Source organism: Equus caballus, chromosome 21, assembly GCF_041296265.1.
Source record: "Equus caballus isolate H_3958 breed thoroughbred chromosome 21, TB-T2T, whole genome shotgun sequence".
NCBI lineage: Eukaryota > Metazoa > Chordata > Mammalia > Perissodactyla > Equidae > Equus > Equus caballus.
In genome coordinates, this window is record NC_091704.1 from 42927736 (window position 1) to 42951313 (window position 23578).

Consider the following 23578-nt stretch of genomic DNA (forward strand, 5'->3'; position numbering starts at 1 on the left):
AATATTTTATCTTAAGAAAGTAAAAAACTTCTTTTATATACTTATCTTACCTAAACATAAATTAAAGTCAGATGAAAGGTCACAGCAATTATACTTTAGACCCCCATTAGATCATCCTCACTTACTGGAATGTGCAAGAAAAACTACAAAACACTACATCCATAAGAAAGAAAACCACGGAGACACCCAATGCCTCTATGTACTACATTTGAATCCAATCGCTGTTTGCCACAGGAGCAAATAAAGCCTGCCATGTAAGAAAGTTAATATCACTCTCAAAATGCTTCAATATGTTTTCTGAAATACAAATTATTTCTCAGTGCTAATCCAAGGTTGCCGAATTGCTGAAATGTTAAATGTAGCATTCCTACTACTCAGCCATAAAAAATGATAAAGTTGTCCCATTCACAACATAGATGGACCCGGAGGGTATTATGTTAAGCGAAATAATCAAGAAGGAGAAAGACCAGCAGCATATGATGTTACTCATAAGTAGAAGATAAACAAACACATGGACAAAGAGAACAGATTAGTGGTTTCCAGGGGGAAGGGGGGAGGGAGGTGGGCACGAAGAGTGAAGGGGCACACCTATACGACGACTGACAAATAATAATGTACAACTGAAATTTCACAATGTTGTAAACTATCATAACCTCAATAAAAAAAAAACGTTAAATGTAGCATTCCTGCTTTCTAAAAATATCTTACTCTAGGGAGTATCATAGGGATTCTCAACTTTTTTTCTATCCAACACAGTGAGGACTATTACACACCCTCATTAAGGTCTTTATCAAACCCCTCTAGGCATTCTGAAAGCCATCACCATCCACCATCCTTCCACTTCCCACCCCACAGGGTTAAGAATTGCATTCCTAATGATGTCACTTAATCTATCAAATATTTTATCAAGTTATCAAATATTTTATAGCCTTCTAATAAAGTATTCCTAGTATATAAACTCCATGAAAGCAGAAATTTCTGTCTGTCATGATCATTGCTGTGTCTCTAGCAGCCAAATGATGCCTGACCTAGCATCTAAATGATATAATAGGCACTCCATATCTATTGAAGAAAATATGGGATATTTATTTTTATTTTCATCTAGGTTTAATATTGAAAAGAATATATTCTCACATACATATTATCCTTTTGCAAAGGTAGGAGGTAGCAAACCTCCATAAACAGTTTCTCTTTGTTTTTGCAATTGTCTCACTCACTCTGCTCCAGCACCAAAGGCATTTCTAACTGAACAAGTCAGGCTTGGTTCAGCATGAGGGTCCAGCATGAGCACCTGCAGTCCCTCTGCTGGAATTGATTGTTATATGGCCTCTTTTTCATCATTCAGGTCTCGTCAATTGTCACCTCTTCAAACAGGCCTTCAGGGCCGCCCCCTTTCTAAACTTTCACACACTCCCATCAGTCACCATTACCTTAATTAGCTTACTTTGATTATCCTTATTACCTACATTACGAAATTATCTTATTTGATTGGTTACTTAGTTGTTTATAATCTGTTATCCTTCCTCTCAAATATCCCTACAACAATATAAGCTCAGAGATCTCATCTGATTTGTTAGTTGTTGTATCCCCAGTGCCTAAAGAAGTGCCTACCCCACAACAGATGTTCAATAAATAATAGCTAAATGACTGAATAAATTTTCCTTAAAGTAAAGTATTCACACTCCCAAATTTTCTCCCTTGTGATTAAATCACAAATTTCTGAATGCATTGGTTCAGAAGTCACAAGCTTTCTTTTTTTTTATTGAAGTAACATTGGATTATAACATTATATAGCTTTCAGATGTACATCGTAATATATTTCGAATTCTGTGTAGATTATATCATGTTCACCACCCAAAAACTAATTATAGTCCATCCCCTCACATGTGAGCTTAATCACCCCTTTTGCCCTCCCCCCCCTTCCCCATGGTAACCACCAATCCAATCTCCATTGCTTCATGTTTGTTTGTCATTGTTTTTATCTTCTACTTATGAGTGAGATCATACGGTATTTGACTTTCTCCCTCTGACTTATTTCACTTAGCATAATACCCTCAAGGTCCATCCATGTTGTCACAAATGGCCAGATTTCACCATTTCTTATGGCTGAGTAGTATTCCATTATGTATATATACCACATCTTCTTTATCCATCTGTCCCTTGATGGGCACCTAGGTTGTCTCCAAGTCTTGGCTATTGTGAATGATGCTGCAATGAACATAGGGGTACATGTATTTTTATGCATTTGTGTTTTCAAGTTATTTGGATAAATACCCAGCGGTGGGAGAGCTGGATCATATGGTAGATCTATTCTTAATTTTCTGAGGATACTCCATACTGCTTTCCATAGTGGCTGCACCAGTTTGCACTCCCACCACATCCTCTCCAACACTTGTTGTTTCCTATCTTGTTAATTATAGCCATTCTGACCAAAGTGACGTGATATGTCACTGTAGTTTTGATTTGCATTTCCCTGACAGCTAATGATGTTGAGCATCTTTTCATATGCCTGTTGGCCATGTGTATATCTTCTTTGGAGAAATCTCTGTTCAGATCTTTTGCCCATTTTTTAATTGGGTTGTTGGTTTTTTTGTTGTTGAGATGTATGAGTTCTTTGTATATCTTGGATATTAACCCCTTATCTGATATACGGTTTGCAAATATCTTCTCCCAATTGTTAGGTTGTCTTTTCATTTTGTTGATGGTTTCCTTTGCTGTGCAGAAGCTTTTTAGTGTGATGTAGTCCCATTTGTTCATTATTTCTTTTGCTTCCCTTGCCCAGTCAGACATGGGACTCAAAAATATGCTGCCAAGACTGATGTCAAAGAGCGTACTGCCTATGTTTTCCTCTAGAAGTTTCACGGTTTCGCATCTTACATTCAAGTCTTTAATCCATTTTGAGTTGATTTTTGTGCATGGTGTAAGGGAATGGTCTACTTTCATTCTTTTACATGTGGCTGTCCAGTTTTCCCAACACCATTTACTGAAGAGACAAATGGCCAATAAGTACATCAAAAGATGCTCACCATCATTAGACATTAGGAAAATGAAAATAAAAACCAAAATGAGATACCATTTCACACCTACTTACGATGGCTACAATCAAAATAAATAAATAGGAAAATAACAAGTGATGGCAAGAATGTGGAGAAACTGGAACCCTCAGACATTACTAGTAGGAATGTAAAATAATGCAGCCACTGTGAAAAACAGTTTGGCAGGTCTTCAAAAAGTTAAACATAAAATTATCCAATGACCCAGAAATTGCATTCCTATGTATACACCCAAAAGAATTAAAAGCAAAGACTCAAACAAATACTTGTATGCCAATGTTCATTGCATTCACAATACCCAAAAGGTGGAAACAACCCAAGTATTCATCAACAAATGAATGGGTAAACAAATCGTGGTATACACGTACAATGGAATACTATTCAGTCATTTAAAGGAACAAAGTTCTGATACAACACAAACCTTGAAAACATTATGTAAAGTGAAACAAGCCAGACACAAAAGGACAAATATTGTATGATTCCACTTATATGAAATATCTAGAATAAGCAAATTCATGAAGACAGAAAGTAGATTAGAGGTTATCAGCAGCTAGAGGAAGAAAAGAGTGGGAAGTTATTGCTTCATGGTTAAAATTTCTGTTTAGAGTGGCAAAAATTTTTGGAAATAGTGATGATGGTTGTACAATATTATAAATGTTATTAATGCCACTGAACTGTACACTTAAAATGTTTAAAATAGTAAATTTTATGTTATAAAAATTTTGGCACAATAGAAAAAATCAAGACAGTAGTAAAAGGATATAATTTAGAAACATGGAGGTAAACAGAAGAAGAAAAAATTTTTTAAATTTAAAATGGTTTCTTCTGGGAAGCAAAAATCACGAACAGAGACATGAGGCTTTACAATGTTTGACTCTGTAATATGAATATATTACTTCAATAAAAATTTAAAAGATCAGTGGTTGCTAGAGGTTAGGAATGAGGGAGGAAGAAATAGGTGGAGCACAGAGGATGTTTAGGGCAGTGAAACTCCTCTCATTGATACTACCATACTAACATTATGCAAAGGCACAAATCAACCCCATCAAACAGTATGAAGAAATACATTAATACTCCAGACCGGAAGGAAAATGACAAGCAGCCAGAAATCAATCCTGAAGGCACAGAAATTTACAGTCTAAATCAGAGAGAATTCAAAATAGCTATCATTAAAAAATTCAATGAGTTATTAAAAAAATTCAGATAGTTCTTTTTTTTTTTAAAGATTTTATTTTTCCTTTTTCTCCCAAAGCCCCCTGGTACATAGTTGTGTATTTTTAGCTGTGTGTCCTTCTAGTTGTGGCATGTGGGATGCTGCCTCAGCATGGCCTGATGAGTGGTGCCATGTCCACGCCCAGGAGTCAAATAGGCTAAACCCTGGGCCGCTGAAGCACAGCGCACGAACTTAACCATTCAGCCACGGGACCTGCCCCAGATAGACAGTTCTATGAAATCAGGAACAAAATTAATGAACAGAGGGAATTCTTCACAAAAAAAGATTGAAACTAAAAAGAAAAACCAACCAGAAGTTTGAGGATAAAATAAAGAAAAATTTGGACTCCCTGAATAACAGAGCTGCTATTATGGAGAGAATAAGCAGTGTAGAGGAGAGAAATATAGAAATGCTTCAGATGGAGAAGGAGAGAGAGATAAGACTAAAAAAATGAAGATATACTCCGAGAAATATCCAACTCAATTAGGAAACGCAACATAAGGATTATAGGTATTCCAGAGGGAGAATGGAGCAGAAAGCTTGTTTAATGAAATAATAGCTGAGAACTTCCCAAACATGGGGAAAAAGCTGGAAATACAAGTGAAAAAAGTTAAAAGAAATCCTAATTATATCAATGTAAAAAGACCTTCTTGGGGTCGGCCCCATGGACAAGTGATTAAGTTCACAAACTCCGCTTCAGTGGCCCAGGGTTTCGCTGGTTCGGATCCTGGGTGAGGACATGGCACTGCTCATCAAGCCATGCTGAGGAAGCATTCCACATAGCACAACCAGAAGGACCTACAACTAGAATACACAACTATGTACTGGGGGTCTTTGGGGAGAAGAAGAAGAAAAAAAAAGAAGAAGATGATTGGCAACAGATGTTAGCTCAAGTGCCAATCTTTAAAAATAAGAAAAATAATAAAAAAGACTTTCTCCGAGGCATATAGTAGTAATACTGGCAAATGTTAGTAAAAAAGAATAAATATTAAGGGCAGAAAGGCAGAAGAAAATAACTTACAAAGGAACCCCTATTAGGCTTTCAGTGGATTTCTCAGCAGAAACCTTACAAGCTAGGAGAGAGCGGAATGATATGTTCAAAATTCTGAAAGATAGAAACTTTCAGAGAAGAATACTCTATCCAGCAAAAAATATCCTTCAGATATGATGGAGAAATAAAAACTTTCTCAGATAAAAAAAGCTGAGGGAGTTCATCACAAGACCCCCCTTACAAGAAATGATCAACAAGGCCCTCATATCTGAAATAAGAAAAAGAAAGAGTTTACAAAGCCTTGAGCAAGGGGATAAACAGGCAGACAAAATCAAAAAAATTGCAGCTCTCTATCAGAACTGGTTAGCAAACAATTATAACATTAAAGATAAAGGGAAGGAAAACATCAAAAATAACGATAATCTCATCATTTTAACCATAAACTCACAACACAGGATGGAATAAGTTGTCACAACAATAACTTAGAAAGGGAAGAAGAAAGGATGGAATCAGCTTAGATGGGAAACAAGAGGCTATCAGAAAATGGACTATCTCATCTACAAGATTTTTTTATACAAACCTCACAGTAACCACTAAACAAATAATCAGAACAGAGACAGAAACGATAAAAAAAAAAAGTGAGAAAACCATCATAGAGAACTACCAAACTGAATTGGTAGTCTGAAATACACAGGATGAGAAACAAAGGAAATACAGAACAATTGGAAAACGAGCGATAAAATGGCAGCATTAAGCCCTCACCTATCAATAATCACTCTAAATGTAAATGGAATGAATTCTCCAATAAAAAGACAAGGAGTGGCAGGATTGATTAACAAACAAGACTCAACAATACACTGCCTCCAGGAAACACATCTCAGCTCTAAAGATGAACACAGGCTTACAGTGAAGGAAGATGATACTCCAAGCTAATGGCAAACAATAGAAAGCAGGTGTCACAATACTTATATTAGAGAAAGCAGACTTCAAAATAAAACAGGCAATGAGAGACAAAGAGGGGCAGTATATAATAATAAAATGGACACTCCACCAAAAGGACATAACATTTATATATGCACCAAAAACAAGGGAGCACTGAAGTACATAAAGCAACTATTAACAAACCTAAAAGGAGATATTAACAACAACACAATAATAGTAGGGGACCTTAACACCCCACTTACATCAATGGATAGATCATCCAGACAGAAAGTGAACAAGGAGATAGTGGAATTAAATGAAAAACTAGACCAGACGGACTTAATAGATATATAGAGGACACTCCATCCTAAAACAGCAGAATACACATTCTTCTCGAGTACAGATGAACATTGTCAAGGATAGACTGTATGTTGGGAAACAAGGCAAGCCTCATTAAATTTAAGACAACTGAAATCATATCAAGCATGTTTTCCAACCATAATGCTATGAACCAGAAATCAACTACAAGAAAAAAGACGGGAAAGTACCAAATATGTGGAGATGAAACAACATGCTACTTAACAACCAATGGATCAGCAAAGAAATTAAAGGAGAAATCAAAAAATATCAGAGACAAAGGAAAATGAAAATACACTAGACCAATTCAAATGGGATGCAGCAAAAGTGGCCTTAAAAGGGAAATTCAAAGTAATACAGGCCCAACTTAACAAGAAAAATCTCAAATAAGCAACCTTAAACCGCACCTAGTAGAATTAGAAAGCGAAGAACAAACAAGGCCCAAAGTCAGCAGAGGGAGGGAAATAATAAAAATAAGAGCAGAAATAAATGAAATTGAAACCAAAAACAACAGTAGAAAGGATCACTGAAACTAAGAGCTGGTTCTTTGAGAAGATAACCAAAATTGACAAATGCTTAGTCAGACTCACTAACAAAAAGAGAGAGAAGGCTCAAATAAATAAAATTAGTAATGAAAGAGGAGAAATTACAATGGATACTACAGAAATACAAAGGATTATAAGAGAATATGATGAAAAACTATATGCCAACACATTGGACAATCCAGAAAAAATGGATAAATTCTTAGACACATACAATCTCCCAAAAGTGAATCAAGAAGAAATAGGGACTCTGAAGAGACCAATCACAAGTAAAGACATTGAAATAGTAATCAAAAATCTATCAAAAAAAATATTGGAGAGGATTTTGAGAAAAGGGAACCCTCATACACTGCTGGTAGGAATGCAAACTGGTGCAGCCACTATGAAAACAATATGGAGACATATCAAAAAATTAAAAATAGAAATACCATACAACCTAGCTATCCTACAACTGGGTATTTGTCCAACAACTTGAAATCAACAATTCAAAGAGACCTATGCACCCCTATGTTTATTCCAGCATTATTCACAATAGCCAAGAAGTGGAAGCAACCCAAGTGCCCATCGACTAATGATTGGATAAAAGATATGACATATATATATATACAATGGACTACTACTCAGGCATAAAAAAAAGACAAAATCGTCCCATTCACAACATCATGGATGGACCTTGAGGGTATTATGTTAAGCAAAATAAGCCAAACAGAGAAAGATGAACCTCATATGATTTCACTCATACATAGAAGAATACTAACACATAAACAAAGAGAAGAGATTAATGGTTCCCAGAGGGGAAGGGGGTTAGGGGGTGGGCATAGAGGGTAAAGGGGCACCTTTATATGGTGACTGACAAATAATAATGTACAACTGAAATTTTACAATTTTATAAACTATTACGACCTCAATAAAATTTTTTTAAGTTATATTTTTCTTGATTATTTCTATCTTTATATTTTATAATTATAATGTCAATAATAGTTCTGTAATTGTAATCACTAATAACAAAAGTAATGCTTGGGTTTTGTCATATCAATAAAATTTATTCCCAATACCAATAGTGCACGTTCTTTATCTTTTGGTTTTAAAGTTAGCATTGCACCAAAATATAGAATCAACAGAACTATAGAAGTCTTTACAATTTTCAGTTAATGAAATCATTGTGTGTCAAAGCCTTAGCAATAAGATGAATTCCCAAGACATCTTAAATCATCCCAAAAGTAAGAAACTAAAGGTAAATATTAAATGTTTGTCTTAGAAAAAGGAGGGGTTTTTTCTACCATATTGAAACCCAGCAACACTGTGTGACTGACAATTAATACAAAACTATAGACAATGCAAAACTGAATTTTTTGACTAGTATATAAAGGAATTACACTCTATAGCAAGAGTTGGCAAACTCTGGCCAGGTGCTTGCTTTCTAAAGATTTATGGAATGCAGCCAAGTCCATCTGTTTATGTATTGTCCACAGGAGGGGAGTAGTTGAGAACGAGATAGTATGGACTCCAATGCCTAAAACATTTACTATCTGTCCTTGATAGAAAAGGTTTGCTGAGCCCTGCTTTTCATGAATCTATACAAAGATACCCACACTTCAGAGACTAACAGATATTAGGGTTGCACTGCCATGAAAAGGGAGAAACACATTTGTAGTCCCATGTAGATATTCCCTCTCCCTACAAAGATAAACTATAGAAAAGACCAAGATTATTACGGAGTGAGATTCTGCTCTAGAGCCTAGATTGAGACACCAAAGATCTGCACTAGGGAGTAGATGAGCAAAAAATGAAATTACACAGCATAAATGATATTTTGTGTATTCCATATTTTTATGGTTTTTTCCTACAATGAACAGAAGGAATGACAATCCGATGGCACATTTTGCCATGAACAGTTTACAGAACCAATTTGACAATTAACAATATACCTAACAACATTAGATTTCTTGTATTATTCCTTCCAGATTTGATATCTATATACATTTATGTTTTTTAAAGTTCTTAGTAATTAAGTTACACAGTATTAAATTTCACTTTAATTATAATGGCTGCTTTCTCCTAGATCTGTAAACTTTATAATGTGCCTCTACTTATATTCTTTCTTTTTATCTATTTCCATAAAGGATCCTACTAAAAAAGGTTATCATGAATGTAGAATTTTGGAAAAAAGGACGAAAGATGTAAACACCAAAATAAACATGACAAAAATTACAAATTTGAGAACATCTTTACAACTTTATATAGTTATGCTCTGCAGTCAAAAGGCATAGATTGTAACACTACATCTGGAATACTTTAGAAAAACTCAAGTGATTCACAATGTGACCAACGACTTTTTCATGGTCCTAGGGATATACAATTGCCTAAATTGGGAGAAATTATGCAAACTTTTAATATCAGGAACTTTGCCAAAATTGTGTTATGAACACCTAGAAAATGATACTTTAAAACAACCCTTTTGAGAAAGTCAAGTACCTGGGAGATGATTTAGAACAATCTCTGACCACATTTGAGCCTGAAGATGTTGGTTCAATATCTTCATTTTGCCTTCTTAATTCTTTCTCTCTGTTCATTTCTTCTTCTTTTTCTCTTGCCTCTGAAAAGATTTTTAAAAATTTCCAACAGTTAGACTTCAAAATTTGTCAATAACAAAAAGGCTGAAAATTAACATAGTCACAAAGATGTAACTTAAGAGTGTTACCAATAACAGCAAAAAATTATCAACCTAAATGCCCAACACTGGGAAAATAATTACTGTGTATCAACATAATACAAAATACAGCTAATAAAAATAGTGATGGAAAATGTACAAATCTGGGAAAATATTAACAGATATGCTAAGCAAAATTAGCATGTAAATAGTACATGAACCACGACTGTTCTATGTAAAAAGATGTGGAAGGTTGTAAGTAAAAAAGAAAGTATTCACAGGTAATATTTTAGGTAACTTCACTTTTTATTTTTAATGTTTTAAACCATAAATTCAGCACTTTGTTCATTTCTGAATTTCCCACACTGGATTTTTGGTCAGAGCCTTCTTACCAAAACCATGAGACTATTTCAATTAAGTACACTAGGTTTCTAGAGTCGTTTACCTTGGAAAGACACACACACACAAAATTTATCCAAGGAAATTTAACCTCGTTCCTCTGATAATATCACTGTACAATTGCGGGGCACAGGGGAAGGAAATGAATTATCTGAATAGTCTGGTTCTCAACTGCCACCATCCTCAGTAAATGGAGATAATCTTTAATGTTGTTTTCCTTAATTTAATAATGAAAAACAATACACTTAAAGTTAAGCAATATCAAAAGGCACTTATTAACTGGGATGCTGTACCCTTTAGGGTCTTTTGTTAATAGGATACGGAAGATGAAGAACAAGGAAATAACCAGCAAGTGTCAACAAGTAAACACATAGTCTTTCTTTTCAAACATGGAAGGTAAAACACTCCAGAAGGATAAGGCAAATGCTACAGCTCTAGCTCAAGTTGATTTTTTTTGTGCTCTTCACTGGGCTAAGGTGGGTTAGGAGTCAACAACTCTGGCTCCGATCCTGGAGGAGGTTGAAAAAATAAAAAAGAGAGAAGGATAATGTCCAAATTTAAGAGTGGGCCTGCTTGGCTCCTAGCCTCCTCCTGCTTCTCCAGTCAATCCCTCCATACCCTCCTGGGTCAGCGCGGAGGGAACCACACTTGGACTAGAGGCTAAGGTCTTAGAGGCAGTTTTGATGCTAATTAGAAATTGATAACAAAATACATATTATTAGCCACCTACCCAATAGCTGTTTCCTCCTTTTTTCCTTGCTAAGAAAACCACAATTTTCCCCAGGAAAGTGGCAGCCCTGTGCTTCAGGAGATCCTGGGCCCCTCCCTGCCCAGAAAGAGAGAAGCTTCATTCCAAGTCAAGCATATTGCTCTTGCCAATTGCTGTTTTTGGAACTGACGTGGCACACTAACGCTGGCCAATAAGACGTGAGAAGTCAGGTAGAGGTACATTCGAGAAAGGTTCTCTTACTCCTAAAAAGAGGTATATAAAATAGTCTCCTTTCAGCCTGTGCCTGTGGTCATCTGCCTGAACAAAATTTCACTGACAATTTTGGGTCATGAGGACAGTCAGCTTAGGACAAGCCAACACCCTAAAGCTGGCAAAGCAGAAAAAGGGGAAAAAACTTCATGTACTTCATGTCAGGACTCAGAAGATCGCAGAAGATCGAACAGCCCCATTCTGGAGTTCTTGTCAGGTGTGATACTAAATTTTTCTTATGTGAGCCATTTTTGATTAGGTCTTCTATGACTTCTTTGCAAGTAACAACCAAAAGCATCTTAACATCAATCTTAATTTAACAAAAATAATAGCAACTAATTCTTACAATGAGCTTACTATATACCAGGTATTATTTTAAGCAATTCCTGTAAATTAATTCCTTTAATCTTCCTAACAACCTCTGAAGTAGGTACTATTTTTTTTTCAGCTTTATTGAGGTATAATTGACAAAATTGTAAGATATTTAAAGTGTACAAGTGATGATTTGATACACATAGACATTGTGAAAGGATTCCCCCATGGAGTCAATGACACATCCATCACCCCACGTATTTAACCTTTTTTTTTGGTGAGAACATTTAAGTTCTGCTCTCTTAGCAAACTTCAATTATCTAATACAGTTGAAATAGGAACTATTATCCTCACTCTACAGTTGAGGAATCTGAGACATAGAAAATTTAAGTAACAGAGCTAGTAAGTCCCAGAGTAGTGAATTCAAGGCTCCACAACTGGGTCTTTCCTTGATGTGACCAGACTTTCTAGACTGTAAAAGTATCCAACGAGCACCACCTACCTTATATAAGTGAGCCTGCCTCTCTCTCTAAATGGCTGTGAAGAACAGCTCTTTACTGCTTTCACCAGACTACCTGGAAACTGCGACCCACCCGCCCATCTAACTACAGTTCCTCACCAGTGAATAAATACTCCAAACTACTTGCCCCATCTAGTGAAGCATCTAATTTTGTAATTTAAAATTTTAACTTTTTTTGTTACACTAGCAAGGATTTTCTATTCAGAGAGGTTCCTGCTGTCACCCGCTGCATTAAAGCAGGAAAAAAAAAAAAAGAAAGACATTTTAGAGAAAAAAAAATTTTTTCTCATTGTTGACTGAGGTCAAAAGCAAAACAAAACAGAATTTAACAGACTGTAGCTCCCGGACAAAGGGACTGTTTTGTGCATTTTTACACAATGAGGAACCAAATACACTGTAAACACTACAAAAATGCTTTATATCTTCCCTTAACAAAAGTGAATTAACCTACTCTCCAATACCTCACTTTATTCTTCCAACCACCTCATTGTATTGTTCTCTACTTTCAAAGAGTTACCAATTTTGGATAGCCATTTCTGAAAAAGTACCCCACATATTTGTGACTTTTGTCTAGGTTAACAGCAAATGATCCAAAACTACCATGTCGCATCTGGGCCGATTCACACGAATTGCAGATGCAAATGAATGTAACTTGGCACCTGAAAATCTCAAAGCCAATCATCATAGCAACCACTTAACTTTAAGGAAGAAATGAGAGTTAAGATAGACAAAATGTAAAGGAAATAAAAGTACTAGAAATATAAGCTAGAATGTTTTCTAATCCTGATAACCTCTCTATTCATTGGACTTAAATCTTACTAAATGTTTTTGTTATTCTAACTTAAAACAATTCACCAGCCCACTAATTTCATGAAAATTTACATTCAGTTTTAAATGTTTAATGCCAAAACACTAGGAAATAAAAATAAGATGGGAACACTTTAAGTACATAAGTTACATTTCTCCATTAAATATTTAGGGATGTAACTACTATGTACCAAGCTCTGTGTTAGGCACTGTAAGCATGAAAACGAAGAACAAGGTTCTTATCCTCAAGACATTAACATATTAAAATAGATTTATAATACTTTTTTATTGAAGTATAGTTGACATACAATATTATATTAGTTTCAGGTGTACAAGATAATGATTTGACATCATAGTATTTTTTAAACTGTTATGGGAACAAAGGTGGGAAACAATTATTACGTCCAGAGGGGTTTTGAAATAAATACCTAGAAAAGGCAAAATATGAATGAGGACTTAAAGGATGAGGTAGGAATTAACTAGGTAGGAAGGCTGTTTCAAGCAAAAAAAATTTAAGCTTTTCTAATTTCTAAGATCTCTGGGACAATTTTTCTTTTCAGGATCATTAAATCATCCACTGAAATCTTATTCAAATCCTATCTTAACCATTTTTTCAAGAAATATTTTTCCAGTCATATCAGAGAAGGTTCATAATCCACCCAAAGCATCATAACACCCAAAATGAGCATTTGAATAAAAGAAATTTTTCTTCCTCATTTATCTCCTCATAGTATAACAGTTCTAAAAAAAGGTCTATGTCTTTCATATGTCCTAAACATATTTAAAGCTTTCAGGAACAAAAAAATTAAAAAGCAATTTGTACCATTATTATTTCCTGACATTTTACATAATGCGTATTTTATTGAGGATTTATAGTAATTTATCCTTTCTACTAGAGCATTTAACAACCAAAATAGTTTACATCCACATACACAGACAATTAAATTTCCTATTAAAAGGACCAAAGTTCTTATTTTTCTCAAGTCTGATGTCAATGCCCAGGGAAGGAATCCAACACCAATTATGAGATAAATAATGCCCATATCAGAATTTTTGAACTTTTCTTAAAAGAAGTCAAACTTTGGATTCATGTGTTTAGATCAGGGGTAGAAACAGCAGTCCAAGTGCAAGGATGTACTAGGAAAACAAAATTCAATACATTTCATTCATCCACAAACATCACAGAAGAACATGGCCTTTAGATAATTTTTCAAAATTTTAAAAATCTATTAAATCTTCACTGAAATTCCTCTTAGGTGCTAAATGCATACATGTTTTACCAAGAAAAACAACAGGAATTAAAAGTGATATTTATAAAGTATCTTTAAAAGGTGATATGCTCAATATCTCAGTCCCTTCAAGAACCTTGTAAGGGAGATCTTATTACCATTTCCACCTAACAGATGGGGAAATTAAGGATCTGAAGTTTGAAAATCCATCCAATGTTACTCATCTGGCAGAACATGGGGCTGACCCTCAAATCCAGGTCCTCCCACTCCAAACCTCAAGCTCTTTACAATGGATCACGCCATTTTAAAACATTCTCCAAAGAAGCAGAATTTTATTTTTTGAAAGGCAGTATCACAGTTCTAAACTCAATTCAATAGTCTCAAATATATATTGAGAACCTATCTTGCAAGGCTGGGGACTATAAAACTTAGGAGAATAAGACAATCCCTGTTCAAACCAGTTTGTATCACAGGCTGAAAGAGGTAACTACAAGAAAGCCATACTACAATAAACATTGATTAAAATGTCTAAAAATTAAGTGGTTGAAGTATCTGTAAATACCCCTCAGATATCATGTCTTTGTATCTTGTTTCATATTAAATTATTTAATATTTTTAGGAGTGGTAATGGTATTTTGGTTAAGTTTTTTAAAAGGATCCTTGTCTCTTAAAGACACATACTAAAATATTTACAGGTGTGGGGCCGGCCCGGTGGCGCAGCAGTCAAGTGCAAGTGCACATGTTCCGCTTCTCAGCGACCCGAGGTTCACCGGTTCAGATCCCAGGTGCGGACATGGCACCACCTGGCAAAAAGCCATGCTGTGGTAGGCGTCCCACATATAAAGTAGAGGAAGATGGGCACAGATGTTAGCTCAGGGCCAGGCTTCCTCAGCAAAAAGAGGAGGACTGGCAGTAGGTAGCTCAGGGCTAAACTTCCTCAAAAAAAAAACAATAAAATAAAATAAAATATTTATGGGTGAAATAATGTGTCTAGGATTTGTGTCAAAGTAATCTAAGATGGAAAGTGAATGGAAATAACACTAGCTACAAATTGTCATAGTAATTAAATCTGTGTGACAGACACATGTGAGCTCACTACAGTACTTTTGTATGTGTTCGAAATTTCACACAATGATGAAAGTTTTTTAAAAGATAGTATACATAGACAGCTGTCTTTTCACCACAAAAAAAGAAACCTGTTATTCTTCTAAAGACCAAAATATTTCATGTCAAGCTCACTTCCCAAATATTAGCTATTACTGCTATATAATTTATCATTTTAAATCCAACAATAGCATGTACCAGAGAACAACGTTCACTTAAATTTTTCCAGGAGTCCTGTCTCTGATTTCTAGCCCCTTCTGTTCCATCACATTACATATTTCCTTTCTCTAGTGTAAGAATGATCTGAATCAGATCCAAAGAAAGCAGTAGAGGAGTCAGTCTCCTTCGAAGACCCTAAGGTGGTACCTAGAATTGCCAACCACCTGGTATCAAACCAGACAGTCTGGAAATTAAGGCCTTCATTAAATGTCTGATACAACTCATTAATGCAGGGATTCAACAGCAGCAGCCACATTCACTGTATGTCTCAATTTTCTATACTGTCTGGGTCAACAGTCAGTGGTGTACACAGCTCTGAGAACCACCTCTCGCCCAGCCTTCCAAATACTGGTTTCGCTGTAAGCAGGAAAGAAAAACATGAAATGAGAATCAGAAAGAGGCAGGAGGAGAGGTAATAAAGAAACTGCTATTCTGATTCTTATAAATTAATTTAGAATCCTCCTTTATTCATAGCACACACTTCTAAGAGATTTTAGCACCCAGATCTTCTTATTTTATTTGGATGTAACTTTTCACCATGTTTAAAAAAAATAACCTCTGGGGCCTGCCCTGTCATGTAATGGGTAAGTCCACATGCTCCATTCCGGTGGCCCGGGTTCACAGGTTTGGATCCTGGGCACAGACCCACACCACTCATCAGCCATGCCTTGGTGGTGACCCACATACAAAAATGGAGGAAGACTCATACAGATGTTAGCTCAGGGTTAACCCTCCTCAAGCAAAAAAGGAGGAAGATTGGCAACAGATGTTAGCTGAGAGTGAATCATCCTCACCAAAAAATAATAATAAATAAATAAATAAATAAATAAATAAATAACCTCTGCTCCCAAAGGAACTAGCAAATATGGCCTTTGAAATTTTTTTCAGTCTTATTTATAATAACTGTCAACATACTTGTGTAAGGTGTATACAGCATTTAAATCAATAAAAGAGCAGATAACTGAACTTCTTACCCAGAGTTTTCCGACTTCTTTCCACAGCTGTTCTCCGAGTTTGTTCAAACATTGCTTCCAAATCAAATGTGCGAGCTTTTTTCCCTAAAACAGGAATAAGTAACAGGCTGTGATCTTCTTGCCCTAAGCTGGCCAGAGTGTAAGTAGTCAATAAATGCTTTCTGATTGACCAATAACCACTTAGTCTGTGTATTTACAGCATGGCTACAATGATAACCATAAAATATCAAGAAAGAAAGAGCTTTCTTCCCAGGGAATTTTTCACGACAATCTCATCACTAAGTACCACTAACCAGCCAACTTTTCCATCCTTCTCTAAATCATCTAGACTCTACCCCTTAAAACTACAACACTGGTGTGGCAGGCAGAATGAAGAACGATTATACCCTAATCTCTGGAACCTGTGTATATGTTACATTACATGGCAAAAGGGACTCTGCAGATGTAATTAAGATTATAGACTTTAATCACACAAGTCCTTACAAGCAAAGATAAAGAAGAGATACGGCAGAAGTGAGAGAGATCTGAAGTGTGATAAGGACTGGAGACACTGCAGTTTTAAGATGAAGGGGCAAGATGCAAGTAATGCAGGTACCTTAAGAAGCAGCAGCTAAGAGACTCGCACCTGACAGCCAGTAAAGAAACAGGGGCCTCAGCCTTAAAACCACAAGGAATCAAATTCTGACAAGAACCTGAATGAGCTTGGAAGGAATGTTGTACGTGCTTTTTTCAATACTAATACCTACTCCATGTTACTAAGAGTACAGTAAAAGTAGTACTCTATTTACATAATATTGACTTTGATATAAATCGAAACAGCTTTTCTGAAGGGCATTATGACAATATGTATCAAGAAGTTTTAAAAGATATATACCCAACTTTTTGGTTACTTTTTAACATTTACATTCTTTATAAGCAATTCCTCCTTTAAAAATCTACCCTATGGAAATATGCATAAAATCTCTTTTATGAAAGGAGATAAAAGAGTTATTTACAAAAATGTTCATTTTGGCATTAGTGATAAAAGTTAGAATTAGAGGGCCAGACCCATGGCTGAGCAGTTAAAGTTCTGCACGCTCCACTTCAGCAGTCCAGGTTCACAGGTTTGGATCCTGGGTGCAGACCTACTCCACTCATCAGCCATGCTGAGGAGGCATCCCACATACAAAACAGAGGTAGAATGGCACAGATGTTAGCTCAGGGCCATTCTTCTTCAAGCAAAAAAAAAAAAAGAGAATTGGTTGGGGGCCGGCCCCATGGTCGAGTGGTTAAGTTCCTGTGCTCCACTTCAGTGGCCCAGTGTGTCGATGGTTCGGATCCTGGACGCAGACATAGCATTAATCATCAAGCTATGCTGAGGTGGCGTCCTACATGCCCAACCAGAAGGACCCACAACTAAAAATATACAACTATGTACTGGGGGGCTTTAGGGAGAAAAAGGAAAAATAAAATCTTTTCCAAAAAAAAAAGAGAGAGAAAGAATTGGCAACAGATGTTAGCTCCAGGCGAATCTTCCTCACAAAAAGAAAAAAGAAAAGAATTAGAAACTACATAGGGGAAAGTTAAAAGTATTACAAACTATGGCATTTCTATTAAATAGGCTACCACTCGGCCATTAAAAATCATGTTTTGGAAGAACATTTTATAATACCGGAGAATGCTCAAAATATTAAGGACAAATTATATATAAGAGAAATATAAAACCGTATACACAAATGATCTTAATTTTCTTAATAAATACACAACAGAAAAGACTGGAAAACAAATTAACAAGTCTTGATTTCTAGATCATGAGATTATGAATGAGTTTGCTTTCTTCCTTTTCATTTATTGTGTTGTTTAGATTTTCTCCTATGAAAATGTGTTACTTTTGAAATTAGGGCAAAAGCTATTTTAAAGAACTGAAACAAAGTAAGTACCACAGTATGTACTACAAAGGTCTATAGTACTTTTGTAGTCATGACCACTTAGGAAATAGTAAACATGTGGCTCAAGACATTACCAGAATAAGCGAATATATGAACAAACTAACAAGAGACCTGCCTCATTAGCCTAACATTTGTTCTCTCCAAGATCCAACAGAAATGGGGTGAGAAAACAATTTACATTTGTTTTTTTACTGAGAGCAATGTTTTCAACAGATGACTACATCTCTGTTCGAGGCCTTTATCTTGATCGCATAACTTGCCGTGACTAGGCTCTACAGAGAGACTGAAGTGAAGATTCTGGGGAAGAAGCGTTTAATAACCACTATAACATCACTTAATGGCCCATTTGTTGCCAGAAGGGCCACCTCATTATAGACCGCAATCGGTGGTTAGCTCTGTCTCAGGACGCAAAGTGAAAACTCCCTCTCCCAACCAACACCCTCCACCGCGTGGGTCACAAAGCAATTTTTCTTTCCCACAAGGCTTCCATAAGTGTCACCTGAGCCGATCCCATAGATAGGCAGGAGTCAGAAGACGAATGGGGAAAAGAGCGTAGAGAAATTGCAAGATAGATGCTAAAGTAATTAGGCCTGGCTCTGCGGCAGGTGCGGAACAGAGGCGACAGCTCGGCCTCCCCTCCCAACCTGCGGCTCTAAAAACCTCTGCAAAAGGAGACGGGGCAGTCACTCACCGAACCCTGTGAAGCCCATGGTGACCGCCAGCTGCGGGTCCGGTCCCGACGCGTCTGAGCCTGTCACTGGGGCAAAAGCAGAAAAGAAAGGTAGCCTCGTTACTGCGGCGCCCCCGGCCCAGCCCACCCCGTCCGGGCTCGCCCCACCGGACCCACCTTCGCTGGGCCCCGGGCGCTCCATGGCAGCCGTCCTGCGCAGAAACAGCACAGCCACAGCGCAAACAGCAGCCGAGAAGCCGCGGCAAACCCAGCAGGAAGTATCGCCTGCGAGCGGCAGCGTCGCCGCCCGGGCCAAGAGCGGCACCTTCCGCGGAGGGCCCGCGGCCTGCTGAGCAGCGCCGCCCTAGCGGGCTGGCGGGGCATGAGCGCCGCCGACGCTGCCTCCTAACTCAACCTGCTGGATGGGAACATTGTCTGGAGTTTCCCCAAGGCTCTTTACCTTTTAAGACGCGTTTATGGCCAAGGTGACACTTAATCCTCTCAGAGTTCTAAAGAGAAGCCAACAAACTCCCTTTCTTTGCTTGTTGTCCTTCAGTATAAGGAAACTTCCACAGTTCTCCATCTTTTGAATATATTTTGAGGAAGAAACTAGTATCTAACACATGACTGAAAAGCACTCAGAAGCCATAAAGACCTGAGTAGGTAAGAGTTGTCAGAAAATGCTCTAAAGCTCATATTCTTACCCCAAGCCTCCCTCTATTAGCTATGCTTGGTTATAGAGTTTCCCAGACCACAGCAAGGGTTCCCAAAGCACTTAATTCACGTATTTCTTATATTTTCACTTCATATTGCTTTTAACGACTCCTTAGCTATGCTATGAACTAATGGCATATTATTTATCTTTATATTTCTGAATTCTAGCAAAACTCTGTATAGACCTAATAAACGTTGCTGAATGAAAATATTTTCATAAAGATACTATCGGCCCCACCACTACCTTAATCTCCTATCTCAAATTATGCTTTATCTATACACTCTAAATGATAATTATCAAGTCTAATATCATTTCCATTGCTCTTAGAATAAAATACAAAATTATTAACATGGCCTGCAAAGCCTTTCCAACTTCATTTTTTTCTATTTTCTACCACGCCAGTCTTCTTCCAGCTCTATAAGCACCCTCAGAACATGATGTCCTCAAAGCTGACTCTTCACCAACCCCATGCCCTTCATTTAACTCTAGTCATCCTTAAGTTCTCAAATTAAACGTCAATGCTCTTGTAAGCATTTACAGACCTTTATAGACCTCCAACCAAGTTAGGCCCCTCTATCTATCAGGTCATTTAGTATCCTTCCTTCATAGCACAGTGCCTATGTGGGCACTCAGTATTTGTTAAATGAATGAATAAGAAAAACAAAAGCAGTTGTGAAGGCAAAAGCTACTCCTCTTATATGCAGGATGTTATATAACTTGGGACAACAAAGTTTGGTCTCATCCAGAGATTACTGAACAGCAAAAGTCAAAAGTCAATGTGAACTCCAATCAATAAGGCTAGTTCATTGTACCTTTAACAAAATAAGTTATTAATGCGACTGTCTCTTTTCTGAGTACAGATAAGCAGACCTCAGGTAGTAGAATAGAACTTTATGAATACAGCTCATTATGTAACCAATGCCCCAAGCTTATAAATAGCTATTTCAGTTCCTCAGGAGTCAAGGACTTGTGGGTGAGAGCCTCAGATGACACATTTTTTTTTTCTTTTAATAATTTAAATTTTTTAGAGCAGGTTAAAGTTCACAGAAAAATTGAGGGGAAGGTTCAGATTTCCTATATATTCCTTGCACGCACACACACATAGCCTATCCTTTTACTAACATCTCCCACTAGAGTGGTACACTTGTTACAAGTGATGAACCTACAGTGACACATCATAATCACCCAAAGTCCATACTTCATATATGATTCACTCATGGTGTTGTACATTCTATGGGTTAGGACAAATTATAATGACACGCTTCCATTATGGTATCATACAGAGTATTTTCACTGCTCTAAAACTCCTGTGCTTTGCCTGTTCATCCCTCCTTCTCCTCTCCCCCAACCCCTGCCAACCACTGGTATTTTTATTGTCTCTACAGTTTTGCTTTTCCCAGAATGTCATATAATTGGAATCATACAGTATGTAGCCTTTTCAGATTGGCTTCTCTCAGTAATATACATTTAAGTTTCCTCCATGTCTTTTCATGACTTAATAGCTCATTTCTTTTTAGCGCTGAAAAATATTCCATTGTCTGGATGTACCACAGTTTACTTATTCATTCACCTACTGAAGGACATCCTGGTTGCCTCCAAGTTTTAGCAATTTTTAATAAAGCTGCTACAAACATCTATGTGCAGGTTTTTGTGTGGATATAAGTTTTCAACTCATTTGGGCAAATATCAAGGAGCACGATTGCTGGATCATATGGTAAGAATATATTTAGTTTTGTAAGAAACTGCCAAACTGTCTTCCGGAGTGACTGCACCATTTTGCATTCCCATTAGCAATGAATGAGAGTTCCTATTCCCCCACATCCTCACTAGCATTTGGTGTTGTCAGTGTTCCAGATTTTGGCCCTTCTAATAGGTATGTAAACGGTATCTCGTTGTTTTAATTTGCCTTTTCCTGATGATAAATGATGTGGAACTTTTCACATGCTTAATTGCCATCTGTATATCTTCTTTGGTGAAGTGTCTGTTAAGGTCTCTGCCCCATTTTTTTAACTTTGTGCGTGAGGAAGATTGTCACTAACATGTTGCCAATCTTCCTCTATTTTATATGTGGGACAACACCACAGCATGGTTTGATGAGTGGTACGTAGGTCCGTGCATGGGATCCAAAGCCGCGAATCCTGGGCCGCTGAAGTGGAGCACGCAAACTTAACCACTACAGCACCAGGCCAGCCCTTTTGGCCAATTTTTTAATCAGATTGTCTGTTTTCTTATTGTTGAGTTTTAAGACTTCTTTGTATATTTTGGATTACAGTCCTTTATCAGATGTGTCTTTTGCAAATATTTTCTCCCAGTCTGTGGCTTGTCTTCTCATTCTCTTGACGCTGTCTTTTGCAGAGCAGAAGTTTTTAATTCTAATGAAGTCCAGCTTATCAACTATTTCTTTCATGGATCATGCCTTTGCTGTTGTATCTAAAAAGTCATCGCCCTACCCAACTCATCTAGATTTTCTCCTGTGTTATCTTCTGGGAATTTTACAGTTTTGTGTTTTACATTTAGGTCTGTGATCTATTTTGAGTTAATTTTTGTGAAGGGTGTAAGGTCTGTGTCCAGATTCATTTTTTTGCATATGGATGTCCAGTTGTTCTAGCACCATTTGTTGAGAAGATTTCATTGTAGATACATAAATTTCTAAACTACAAAGTACTTGAGATAAAAAAGGAAAGTAGATATCATCAACCAGTGGAAGTAGATAATCATGATCATTACAGAAAATTCACAGGAAGATGTATTTGCTTTTGCTAAAAGATAGAGTCAATAATTGCACTAGTGGAGGCTTCTACATTAATCTCTTTTTTTTTCTGGTTTTGTTTGCATGAAACATCTTCATAATAAAGTTGTTAAGTGTGCCAGGGCAACTTTGATTTTCTTGAAGCAAACCAAGTGAATTTATTCATAAATCAAATATTTGAGGGGCAGGATAGCGTCTTCATGTGCTTCAAATTCCTCATCTGTTAAGTGGATAATCTAATAATAGCAACTATCTGCTCATAGGTTTTTCTGGTGATTGAATGAGTTAATTCTCATAAAGCAATTAGAATAGTGCCTGGCATATATTACACACTCAATAAATGCTGGCCATTATTAAGTGCCAGACGCTAGTAAGAGTGGTGAAGACACTGCCCTCACAGAATTTCCATTCTAATGAAGAGACTTTTTAAAACCTTAAATACCTAAGTGGGCTACAGAGTTGACTTAAATCAGAAACATAGGAAGCTACTTGAACAGTAGTTCTCAAATGTCTTCTGCAGACTCCTTTAACAGTGTCCATGAGATTGAAACTATTTTCATTATAGTAGTAAGACATCATTTGCCTTTTTCATTCTATTGGCATTTGCACTGATAATGCAAAAGCAATGATGGGTAAAACGGCTAGTGCCTCAACATAAATCAAGGCAATGACAAGCAAACTGTTGTAGTCACTGCATTCTTCACTGTTACATACCCCTTGTAAACAAAACTAGTTTCCCTTTAAAACGTCCATAATAAAGCCATAACATTATTAATTTTATTAAATCTTGACTGGAGTATTTAACTTTCGAATACACTGTGTGACAAAATGAGAAGTACTCACAAAGCACTTCTGATGCATATCAAAGTATGATGATTCTCTCAAAAAAAACCTTATTTGTGCAATTGACTTGTTAGCTTTTTCAAGAAACACCATTTTTACTTAAAAGTATGACTCACAAAATACATTCAGACTTAAGAATTTGCCAGACATTTTCTCAATAATGAATTAAATGAGTTTGTCACTTCAAGGAAAACAACTCGCTGTACTTGTTGCTAATGGAAATCAGACCTTTCAGAGAAAATTAGAATCTTGAAAAACTTGAACCAACCACCATAAGCTTGACGGCTTCCCAATACTTAAAAGATTTTTCTGATAAGATAGGTAGTGATATTAACGTGATCTTTTTTCATATTGGTTAATGAGATCTATCAACATTTGGAAGTTCTGCATAACTCAGAGAACC

General features: G+C 36.7%; 1 protein-coding gene across 2 annotated transcripts in view; it reads right to left on the reverse strand.

Annotated features, from left to right (window-relative positions):
• Nucleotides 1-20995, reverse strand: part of WDR70 (WD repeat domain 70) — a 284820-nt gene extending 263825 nt beyond the window's left edge. The window contains exons 1-4 of one of the 2 annotated variants that reach the window (XM_001499471.6): nt 19046-20995; nt 18890-18955; nt 16271-16354; nt 9553-9673 (exon numbers count right to left, since the gene is read on the reverse strand). In XM_001499471.6, coding sequence (XP_001499521.1) covers nt 9553-9673; nt 16271-16354; nt 18890-18955; nt 19046-19070 — 296 coding nt within the window. In that variant the 5' untranslated portion in view covers nt 19071-20995. Of the gene's footprint in view, nt 1-9552; nt 15654-16270; nt 16355-18889; nt 18956-19045 lie in introns of both variants that reach the window. The other variant, XM_070245899.1, reaches the window with a different exon arrangement.
• Between the last annotated feature and the right edge of the window lie 2583 nt (nt 20996-23578).